Source organism: Vipera ursinii, assembly GCF_947247035.1.
Source record: "Vipera ursinii genome assembly, chromosome: 6".
Lineage (NCBI taxonomy): Eukaryota > Metazoa > Chordata > Lepidosauria > Squamata > Viperidae > Vipera > Vipera ursinii.
Window position 1 is genome coordinate 68,004,294 of NC_139515.1, and position 12,634 is coordinate 68,016,927.

At 38.3% G+C, this 12,634-nt stretch overlaps 1 protein-coding gene across 1 annotated transcript in view; it reads right to left on the reverse strand.

Moving 5' to 3' along the window:
- Positions 1 to 1,741: 1,741 nt before the first annotated feature.
- TXNRD1 (thioredoxin reductase 1) overlaps positions 1,742 to 12,634 on the reverse strand; it is a 33,829-nt gene continuing 22,936 nt past the window's right edge. The window contains exons 11-14 of the mRNA XM_083366206.1: positions 12,303 to 12,410; positions 10,794 to 10,889; positions 7,716 to 7,850; positions 1,742 to 3,688 (exon numbers count right to left, since the gene is read on the reverse strand). Of these exons, the coding sequence (XP_083222332.1) occupies positions 3,626 to 3,688; positions 7,716 to 7,850; positions 10,794 to 10,889; positions 12,303 to 12,410 (402 nt within the window). The 3' untranslated portion in view covers positions 1,742 to 3,625. The remainder of the gene's footprint in view (positions 3,689 to 7,715; positions 7,851 to 10,793; positions 10,890 to 12,302; positions 12,411 to 12,634) is intronic.

Sequence of the window (12,634 nt, forward strand, 5' to 3'; positions counted from 1 at the left end):
GTACAAAAAGAGAGGACCCTGGATTATTACTTCAACCATTAAATACAGACTAACAACATATCACAGCTCTACGATCAAAATGAAAATATAAAGGGCAGCCTGGATTTATCTTTGAAATAATTAACATTCTATCACTCTAACTCTGCATATGAAGTCAAGACTGATCAGTCTAGGGAGCAACTATTTTTGTTCACAAAGAATACACAAGTATTTTATTATTTAGCATTATTTACCATATATTCCTTGCCTGCTGAACCTTTTGGCAAGCCAGCATCAGCAGAGAACCTATATTATCAACTGTAATCAGCACGAGATTTAGTGTGAGATAACATTTTAAACCTTTCACAATTATACTTCCCCAGAATAATGGCATTCTGGGACATGAAATTTGAATCTCACAAATTAACCCAAGCACTCATGGCAGTTCTCAGGACTATGGTGGGCCGTGCTACAATACTTGTGGCTCCTTCATACAATCTCATGACGCCATCTTGAAAATTGGTGCCCCCAAAGTGTATCTTTCATTGCACCTGAAAAATGTGATTGGTAGAGAAGCTGCACATACATGAGTTTGCCAAGCTCTACTAAAATACCCTAAATTATCTGATACTCTGCAGTGACATAAGCAGCCTTATTCAGAAAAAACACCCTTCAAAGAATGAGGTATTTAACCTTGAACTCATATATGGTGAAGATTCATGGACTTTTTAAAACAACTGTAAACTATTGGCTTTTTTGGCTATACAAGTAGTCCTTGACTTACAACAATTCATTTAGTGACTGTTCAAAGTTACTGAGAAAAGTGACTTATAACAGTTTTTCATACTTACTACCATTACACCCCTCCGCATGGTCACGTGATCAAAATTTGGACCCTTGACAACTGGCATGTATTATGATGGTTGCAATGTCCCAGGATCATTGCAACCTGTTGACAAGCTAAGTCAATGGGGGAGCCAGATTCAGTTAACAACCATGTTACTAATTTGCAGTGATTGACTTAACAACTGGCAAGGAAGGTCATAAAATGGGCAAAAAACATTTAACTCTTTTACTTAGCAATGGAAATTTTGGGCTCACCTGTATTACTTATTTAGCCTTAGACTAGAAAAAAAATCAGCCCAATAGGAATAATGATGATGATGATGATGATGATGATGATAAAACGGACCTAGGAGGTCATCTAGTCCAACCCCCTGCTCAAGCAGGAAACCCTATACAATTTCAGACAAATGGCTGTCCAGTTTCTTCTTAAAAACTTCCAGTGTTGGAGCATTCACAGCTTCTGGAGGCAGGTTGTTCCACTGATTAACTGTTCTAATTGTCAGGAAATTTCTCCTTAGTTCTAGGTTGCTTCTCTCTTTGGTTAGTTTCCATCCATTGCTTCTTGTCCTGCCTTTTACTGGAAATACCTATTAAAAACCTTTGCTAAATGAAACTACCTCTGAAGGCAAGTAGTTTGATTAATTAATGTATGTATCTAACCCCATTTTCTAGCTGCTATCCTTGCTTCAGAAACAGGAAGTGAACACTGCATTGTGTTTTTTATAATACCAACTGTCCATTTGTAACACTAACAATATATTCTATCCTTTATTCTACATTTCAGCACATTTGCCTGATGCAGCTACACAGACTTACATCCTTGATCAAATTAGTACCAACAGAAGGTGGAACTAAATCTAATCTCCACTTCCTAAAACTATTTTTAAAACCATTAGCAGTTTTCTGGCAGGGATTTAAGAATGGAGTTTTAACAGCAAAACAAGATTAGGACTCATCTGTACAGTAATTACTCTTCTATGCATCTCTATAAAGATTACTTTCTACGCATACACTTTCTTTACTGGATTCTCACTAAACAATATGCTATTATATTTTTAACTTTGTTCTTCTGTGTTGATATATTGAATAAATTTTGAGCCAACACTTTGACTCCTAAACCAACAGCCAATCCAAGAAGATCCTTTAGAGTTCAATCCAGCTGATTAATGGAAACACAGACTAGCATCACATGACCTGCAGTAACAGGGATTATTTGAAATCATTTGAAATGATTTCAACAGATTGTATAAATCAGTCACTATATCAGACAGTTTATGCCAGGGGTCTTCAAATGTGGCCCTTTTATGACTGGTGGACCTCAACTCCCAGAATTCCTCAGCCAGCACGCTGTAGCAATGGATTGAACCCAACTAATTGCTGCTAGCTAAGCAAACCAGGATGTAATATAACATGTGAAGCAGAACATACAGAAAAACCACTGCAACTATCTCCCACGCTACCTTGCTGAGGTGGGCACATTTCATTCTCAGAATATAAATCACAGTGTCCGTAAATTATTTATGCAGAAAGTTTTAATTTATATTGGGATTGTATAGGAGGAAGAGTGGCAGAAGCTGGGGGCAGAGTTAAAAGAGGGATCAGTCTAAAACCCATATATAGCCACAAGCAGACTAAATTCAAACCCAGCCACCCTGAATTTGGTGGACCCTTATCTAACTCCAAGCAGATGCTAACCATCAGTTAAGAAGATTCCTGTGCTGGCTGTTTAGCAATAAATCGGTTTAATTGGACCTTTATGTGTTGATTTGATCTTTTGCACCTGCTAGATTGAGTGGGAAGGAATATTTCTTTTAAGAAACCCTTGGGAGGCTACCAAGTAGACAGGACTAAACCAGAAGTGACAAATACCATTCTTTCTCTAACATTATCTCAGGGACTTGGGAGAGTCCTGCAATAAACTAACTGATTAGAAAGTCCTGCAATAGAGTAACTGATTACTTACAGAAATAATCTGGTCACAGACTGCCCATGTTTCTTCAGTCGTAATTGAACAGGGTGATGTGTGTGGAAATGGGATGGAGTAGATATAAACAGAGCACATTAATATCCAGCACATCAAGAAAAAAAGTACTTCAGAATGCACAAAGGAACATTATGAACCAGAAAAGCTTTCAGGAACATGTTTATAGATCTCTTTCTATATAGTCTTTTATATAAATAATTCAGACATGGTTTGCTTTGATGGAAGGGGGGTGGTAGTTGTTTTTTCCTGTTGAATGACTCAGTGTAATTAGCATCAGAAATACAGCACAGTTTCTAAACTTGAATAACAGTGACACAGTATCCCTTTCAATTTTACAGAATCTGAGAGAGCACAATGATCTGCTGTTACATATTAGAAACCCATTTATTTCTTCAGAACTTGGTCACTTGTTTCTGTAGAAGTCCAAATTTGTGTTGTTGGAGGGTCTATAAAAATAACGAAAGTGAAAATAAGTCTGTTTATTCCAATAAGAGAAAAGAGTTAGTTTCAAGCTGTGCTGGCAATTGTTCCATCATTGCCTACCAGAGACACTGGTTTTAGGCTATGACTTCATGGAAGCATCTTGCCAATGCCTTGCCAGCAGCATCTTGATCATGAGTCCATCCCACTGTTGTGCCAGTTGCCATGCAATCATCAGAACTAATTTGCAGCTTTCAGTGTTCTTCACCTGCTCCTCTGCCAGCTGAAGGAAAGCAGGTCTTAATGTTTTCTTACTTCCCAGCTACGGACGTCTGAAGGTTGCAACGGTGATGAAAGTCAGTCTTTGGCAATGGCAAACAGTGGGTGACTTTAACCTCAGCATCCAGACTGAACAACATTTCCACCAGAACGCTTTGTCACTGACAATGTGGTGAATATCTAAAAAAAGACAAGAGAAAACACAAGATATGGATATTGTTTAGAAAAGCTTTTCTGGATATGGAAGGTTATGTTGATTTGCTCATTTCTTAACATGCAGTTCTCCATGGATGTCTGGCCTTCTACATCCACAAATAACTAGTCTGACTTTGAGATTGTTTTTAAATAGCCAAAGCAGCATACAGAACTGAGATTTTATTATGAGAATTTCTCAGAGTCTTATAATCCTCATGTATGCAATACATTGATCTATTCTTCACATTGTAAGTACTGTTTAAAAAGGCTAATGAGACTTACTTATTATCAAGTCATATTTAATATATCTTGCGTGGATGACCTTTTCATGTATGAATCAGGCATTGGGGCTTGTAAACCATGGCTTGTGACTTACCACTTTGTGGAAGTCAGTCAAAACAACCCATGGCTTAGTGCAATACTTTAATAATTGAACATTGTCACTATACTATAATATGCTCTTGACCTGATTTTAATTTTTTGACCAGATAATGGGTAGGTAATACTGTAAATCATTAGGAAGAAATGATCTGGCTCTTATTTTTAAAAGTTAGATGAGAAAGGAAAGTGGCTGAGACTGTATTGTGCCATCTCCACAGAAATAACTGGCTGCAGATTATTTATTCTGTAGAGGAATGGGTTATCTACTTAACTTTGCACTGAAATTAAAGAAAGTGAGTCCCCTGGTCTTAAAAGCTTTTGCTGGCTGAGAATCAGTCCAATATATCTCATAAAAATGTTTTGGAAGATTACAATTTATCAAAGGTAAGCTTCACACAATGAGTCTTTAATATGCCATATCCAAATATTCTGGTGGACAAAATCAGCAAGGGCTGAGCAGTGTTTCCATTTCTAAAAATATAAACATTGGCTAAGAAATATTTTCAAGAGACCAAAGTAGAAGTATGCCTACATTGGTACAAATGGGATGTGATTAATTGGTCATATGGGAGGAAATGTGGGACAACTTCATGCTCATAGGATCTAACCTGTCAATCTGAAAAGACATTCAGGCAATCCCAAAAATAGAGGCAATACCTATTTCATAGAAGAATATGGTTCTTGAATTTCAGTGGCAAAGAATATGCTTTATGTGCAGAAAGTCCCAGATTCCATCATTTCCAAGTAGAGTTGGGAAAACCTCTACCTGATGGAAAGCACTGCCAGTTCACATGGAACATGTGAGGCCATGCTAAGCCTCTTTCAAGATGAACTTGAGTTTGGTGGCTGCATAAAGAAGCCCATGTTGCCTTCTTGGTAATGATGTGGCAGTGGCTGCTATTGCATTTCTCCTGGTTTGTTTTGTTTTGTTTGGTTGTTTACGTCCCCACTTAGCTTACAGCCTTAGCAACTTTAAGGTAGCTGGACTTCAACAACGGAAGAAATCCCCAGCCAGGAAAGCTATGTCTAGGCATCTTAAAGTTGCTAAGTCAAGAAACACTGCCCTATGGTTTCCCATCCAAGTACTAATCCTATTAAGACAAATAAGATGGCAGTTCCTGGTGGGGTTTTTTAAAATCTAGGTTTAGAAGCTAAGCAGGGGTAGCTGGATGAGTGTATGTAAGATTATGAATTTTATGAGGCTCAGCTTGTATGAAACATGTTCCTTGCATCATTTTTATTTGCACTTCCTTCAGCTATTACATTTTTTAAAGAGATGTAGAAGACTACAATATATTGTCTGAAGGACCATCAGGCACGGATCTGAAGCTGTGGCAGAACTTGAATCTATAGTCCCAAGGGGTGGAATGAGATTGAGGGTAGCTCTGGATCAGAAGAAAACTGTGAACAAAAATGTCACATGAACACATCGGACTAAGGCAAATGGCCCCTGATATCTATGAAAATATGTGGATTAGATTTACTCAGCTGTCTGAGCAGCTATAGTTTTTCACACAGCTTTAAATGTGTTTAGGATGCTTTTTCAATCCTAAACTCAGATAAATTGATGAGGAAATAACAAATATAGTGAGTTGGTTGTCTTCAGTGACTTCCTGGGCAACTGCTTGCTTTGCTACCACCAGGACATTTAAATACAGATAGGAGATTGACAGGAAATCAGATATAATTCAGTCTAACAGGTTCAAAGCAAAGCTATTAGCTGGCATCAAAGCCACCTTTTGGAGAAAATAAATAGGAACAGGATACAGCATCTGCATATCTTAGCCATGCAAATAAGTTTAGTGCACCTGAAAATAGTAAGGATAAGTTTCAACCTCTTCCCATCTCTGGCTTTGAACAGTATTATTAGTAGTCGCTGACTTTTAAATATAGCAAATTATTTATCTTTGCTTAAATCCAAATTAATTATTGCAGTATATTTCTATGAAATATTTATTCTCATTTTTGAATAGTATTAAAAGATCTTTGGCAATGCTAGTGCCAAAAGTTCTCTTAAGTGTAATAATTACATTCTAATTTATGTGAATGCAAAATGAAGTGTTTTGCAAAATTTCATACCTAAAATTATGCACATCTTTAAATTCTAGATTTACAGATCTGTTAGGAGGAGGGAGAGCAGGAAAGACAATAGATTCATTCTCTTTTGTTTTCTTTTAGACTCACATATAATTTCAACCCATTTTTTACTACTTTAACCTGTAATTTTCCAAAAATACAACTAATACTTCCATTTTAATGTTGAGAGAAATCATCCAGGTGATTCTCTCTTCTGTGCCATTGGCACAGACATTCTGCTTTTAAGGTTTTTTTCTGGATTTCTCTTTTTTTCTTCTTTTGAAGAAAAGAATTTATTAATTTTTTCAGTTCAAACTTTTAAGATGTTTCAATGGGAAACAAAATAATGACCCTGGGTTACACTGTGTGCTTTCTTCTTTTAACCTACAATGAGTATGATACAATCAGGTGAGTCTAGCTATGATGTATGACAACAAGAATAAAAACAGAAATAAGTTCATGCTGTGGTTTCTTGGCACTCAGTCTTAGGTTTCATAGCAAGTCTAAAACAAATTAATCAATTAATTTACAGTAAATACAATTTTTTTCCTGAAATTAGGTATACCAAATATAAAAGTAACACCCATCATACCTAATTATAATCATATTGTCCTTCTAGCAACAATATAAAAGTATTGCTGCTGGGAGCCATACTACAGTAGCACTCTGCCTTTTTCCAATTTCTCTACAGATAAAGGTAAAGGTCATGTCCAACTCTAGGGGGCGATCCTCTTCTCTGTTTCTTAGCCAAGGGAGCCAGTGTTGTTCAAAGGCCCTTTCCATGGTCATATGGCCAACATGATTATAGGCCAAGGCGGACGGGATGCTGTTGCCTGCCCACCAAAATGATACCTACTTATCTAATTGCATTTGTAAGCTTTCAGGCTGCTGGGCGTGCAGAAGCTGGGGCAAGTAATGGGAACACTCAGATCTCGAATAGCCTGGGTTTTCTTGACATTCTTTGTTGTCAGTTCTAACTAGGTATGACACATTTAGACTGCAGTTTCAGAGATTCACAGAAGAATTCACAATTCAGTATTGCAGGCGGTCTCATGCTGGCATGAAACTTTGAATTTAAATGTGAAGCATTTTCGTTAAGCCCTGAGAATCTAAACCCAAGATTTTTTTTAGCTGAGTATCAAACTGATTTGACAGAAACTCTGCAGGGGTTTAGATAGGAGACTTTCCAAGACTTCTTTTGGGACACAAGGAATTAAACCCAAGAGCTTTTCCAGGGAAAACATTAGTTCTGTTATTGAATTCTTAGGTTTCTATTCCACACTTTCTCCAAGATCTTAAAGCAAGTTACAGGGGGATTGCCCTTCATTTTCACTGGCCCCAGTCAGGTTCAAAGACTAAGAACAGACTTGAACCTCAAACTTACAGGCCCAATGCCTCAATTGCTCCTCCACACTGTCTATCACTTTTCCCATCCCAGGACAGCCAACTAATTATAGCAAAGGAGAAGAAAAAAGTATTTATCAAAATTGCTCCCCAAAATAATAAAATTTCTATGAAAACATAAGCTTTTTGCCAACCCACACCAGATACCCACCTCTGCACAGACTGGATGGATTCCTATTGTGCTGTCCAGCTGTTCTTTTGTCATTCCACATTTCATGGCTGCTGCAAATCCTTGAGTAATTTCTCCAGCATTGGGACCAAGGACATGGAAACCAATAACTCGATTCTAGATAATGAGAGCAGCAAAAAGGACTTAACTCAGCTAATTATTTTGTCCACCATTGTCTAAAGATTGCTCATTCCTAAGAGTACTGTCATTGGACTTCTTCTGTTCCATATATTCTAGCTGGAAAATTGCACAAAGGATATATTTTAATTCAACTAGGAAGTTTTCTAAGTTACCAAAAATGATGCAGCAAATGACAACAGGCCATTCTTATCCTAAATATAAAGCCAGCAAGTAATTATCAGTTGCAACAGATGGAAACTAATCATGGAGAGAAGCAACCTACAACTAGGGAGAAATTTCCTGACAGTTACAACAATTACTCAGTGGAACAACCTGCATCCAGAAGCTGCAAATGCTCCAACACTGGAAGTTTTAAAGAAGAGACTGGACAGCCATTTGTCCGAAATGATATAGGGTTTCCTGCCTGAGCAGAGGGTTGGACTAGATGACCTCCAAGTCCCTTCAAACATCATCATCATCATCATCATCATCATTATTATTAATAATAAAAAAAACTTTTATTTATAAAGTATGAGTCAACTGAACACTCAAATTGACTGGCACTAACGGTTGGCACAGGCTGCTGCCAGCATCCTAGGTATCAACCAGGTATCTCCTTAAAATGTAAGATGCTCCAAGTAGCGCAGTTTTTTGTAGCTTTGCTGGAGTTATTGCAGGAAGCTGCAATTTCTTGATGATATTATATTATTATTATTATTATTATTATTATTATTATTATTATCATCATCATCATCATCATCATCATCATCATCACAGTCAGCCAGATGTTCAGACTGGATTTGGCATTTTTGTCTACTTATCAAGTCTGGGATAGGCAGATGTGGATGTTTGATTACAGATGGAAGCAGTTCCTAGTAACGCTGCCTTTTGCAATTGACTAATGGTGAATTTGTCAATGCCAATGGTGTTCCTGTGGTGCTCCAGTTGTTTTGGGATTGCACCCAAGGGGCCTATTACTATTGGTACTACCCTTGCTTGCCTTTGCCACAGTCTATTTCTATTTGTAGGTCTTTGTATTTTGTTATCTTTTCCAGTTTTTTCTCGTCTATTCTGCTGTCTCCAGGCACTGCCATGTCCACTATCCAGACTTTTTTGTCTTTCTTATCGACAATTGTTAAGTCCGGAGTGTAATGTTGCAGGTGATTATTATTATTATTATTATTGATCATCGCACAGTCAGCCAGATGTTCAGACTGGATTTGGCATTTTTGTCTACCTATCGAGTCCTTACCAAGGACCTGGGATAGGCAGATGTGGCTGTTTGATGGTATTATAGATATTGTCGCAGGTTAGAAGCAGTTCCTAGTAAGGCCACTTTTTGCAATTGACTAATGGTGAATTTGTCAATGCCAGTGGTGTTCAAGTGGTGCTCCAGTTGTTTTGGGATTGCACCCAAGGCGCCTATTACTATTGGTACTACCCTTGCTTGCCTTTGCCACAGTCTTTTTTATATTATGATTATGATTATGATTATAATTAGCTCTGATTCTCTGGTCAAGTTTCAACTCCTTACTCCTACTGTATACAGTTCATTTTTTTTCTGGCACAACTCACGCTTGTCCTGGTCTGATACAGTATAAGTAGTGTATCGTTGGTTGTTAATCTGGAAAAAAACTATGGACTTCTGAGCTATATGTCATGGAAGACATAATTTTTCTGACTACTTTCTTTTTCCTGAAACACTGAAGAAAAGTGACATAACGAGACATGCTACATAATGATATCAAAATCTAATAATTTCTGAGCAATTAGGATCTTACAATTCCTATAATTAAAATATCATATATTCTAATATTTCAGAAAAATGTCCTGGAATAAATGGGTAATTTTGAATGGCTGGCTTTTTATTGCCAACTGCTGCATTTTGACAGTAGCATCAGAGAAGGGGCATTTAGCAGGACTTAGTAAATGGTTCATACTACTTGTTGCAGACCTGAAAATTTCAAGTCGTCACTTCCAATTTAGGAGTAAAATTTTTGATAAACTGCAAATGGGGAGTCGCTGATTTAGATTAGTAAATATATATCCAAATTAACTGCAGTGGAAACTGTGAGAAGGATTCACAGAGACTAAACCCACTTGCCCTAACAGACATGTCAAACACAAGGCTTGGGGGCCGGATCCAGCCCAGAAAGTGGTTTCATGTGGCCTGTGAACCCGTCCTGGAAACAGTGAGGGAACGGCCCCCACTGCCTTGGCCCTGGCCCAGAGACCCTCCTTCTGCCAGAGACCCTCAGATCTGTCCCACTCCTGCCCAGGCCCCCATAGGCACCCTTGATGCGAACGATGTAGAGCTGACCATGCCCACCCAGTAGGCCATACGCACTCTAGCCACGCCCACCCAGTAGGTCACGCCCACCCTGGCCATACCCACCCAACCCCTTAAGGGCAACCGCAATGCTGATGTGGCCCTCAATGAAATTGAGTTTGACACCCCTGCCCTAACACAAACAGCCTTTGAGACTCAGGATACAATAGTTTTTCCAAAGTATTTTGTGTTTCAGCTGTTGTTATACTTTGAAAATTAAAACATTCACAGCTATTAACTAAATACTGAGCAAAGTTAAAGAGGGGTACTATTTAATGGTTGCAAAGCCTAGCCAAGGTGTTATTATACAATGACTCTATAATTTAGAAGTGGATTTGCAGGTGGATTTTAACCAACTAATACTTTCAAGGTATCATTGATGCCTGTCAAATGAAAGCAGTTTCATCCTCAGATCCAGATAGCTCCAATTTAAGGATCTGAAGATGACACAGATTCAATTAGAATTGCACGTGTACTTTAGAGAGAGAAAAAAGCAATCAGGTGGTGAGTCACAATGCGTACAAAATGAATATTAACATTCCTTCTCCTTCTACAAAATGCCAATCATTTTGCAGAAAAAAAGCAAAGGATTCATGGCGCACTGAAATTACCCTATCTGCAAGATTGCAAATAACTTTTGCATAGCATTTGTTGTTGTCCCTGGATGGGACTGTCCACTCCAGTGGCCAGAAGTAACTGTGGTAAACCTGAAAAAGGAAAGAAATGATATATAAATACCTATGCTGACTTTCAGTCAATTTTCAAGCTCATGTCAGCACCCTTCTACATTTCATTTAACAAGATTTATTGAAAAAGAACAGGAACAAAATTACAGATATTTCAGCAACTGGATTGCTTTTATTTTTTTTTAAAAAAATTCCAGCTTAGTTAAAGCAGAGACAGTTCCATTTCTTAACTAATGGCCTTTCTCTAAATCAGTATTTTTCAACCTTAGCAACTTAAAGATGACTGGACTTCAACTCCCAGAATTCTCCAGCCCAGCTTCTTCCAGGCAGAATTCTTTTATTGTTCCATAGACAAAATAGACACAATCTTGCCAAACTGAGCACTCTACTATTTACATCTACCATATACTCCATGAACTATTAGGGAGGGGCTATCTTCATTCTCTCTCGTACATAAAATCTGAATTGTCATCTGCACCCCTCCTTCATAGGAATCCACCTCCTCACTACATTCCATCACTACTCTAAATGGTAAGGAAGCTGTTCCCTTAGCTGATAAGTGACGAACATCCAGATGCTCTATCTTAGGCTCCTGACACACCATTAATTCCAGTGTAAACTTACATGAACATTAGCCTTCCCTAACCTGGTTGCCATCCAAATATATTGGACAACAATACCCAATATCTCCAGCTAGCATGGCTTTGTTGAATACAGGGGATTACATCAAACAAAGCAGAAGCATCCTGGGCTAATGGCCCTGAAAGAGGCTGTAACTGGACAGGTATGGAGGGGGGGGAGGGAATTCGGACAGGGGGATGCTGTAACATCCCAATGGTGATGGACATGGGAAAATGTAATATGTGGGACAGGGCACTCATGGGTACTATGCCAAAGGTATATTTTTTTCTTGTGGCACGTTCCAGGCCTTTGAGCTCATTCCCAGGCCCCAATGGCAGACCTTTTAGACCTGGGTTGTTGGCTGCTACTGCTGAATACCAGGTCATTTGTAATAAAGCCAGTAAGACTTGATCATGGATGAGGAAGCTGACCTGACATGTATCATGGAGATCTGCCTGGGAGGGGGGGTCGGAAATTCAACTTTCTGAGATATGCCCATCTGACTTCTGGCTTTGGCACTAGCCAAGACTCCATGTTGCTTATCAAAAAGATAACTGCTCTGCAAACAGTATGGTGTTTTTCTTTAAAAACACAGAATTTGATTTTCAGATCCAACCACTTGCTTGTTCGCAGAGGTAGATCCCATCACACACACAATAAAATCAACAATCATATAATTCACCCTCAAGGGGGAGTAGATAACAATCATTCACTTAATTGTGTTCATCAGAAAACTTGAAATGCAAAAGGTTTTCTGAATTTCATGTCAAAAACGTGAAAAGCCATAGTCCACATTAGCAATTTCCAAAATACCTCAATCCTATTATTGCCAAATCTTTCAATTGCTTTTTCTTCAGAGTAACCACAGGCTCCGTATTCCAAAGGAGTGAATACTGTAGTGGGGATATTTATATAATCACACTGTCAAGGAAAAATATTTGGAGATAAGTGTTAGTTGCCCAAAGCACAAGCCTATAATATCTCAGAGCATTAAATGATTTTAAAGTTGCAGCATTTAATTCAAGGGCGATCGCAAAGTTAGAAAAAGAACACCACTTAAGCGTTTCCTGGTTTCTTTTCCTCAGATGTTGTTCAACTATAATGCCCATCATCCCTAACTACCAGCAATGGTGGCTGTAGCCCAA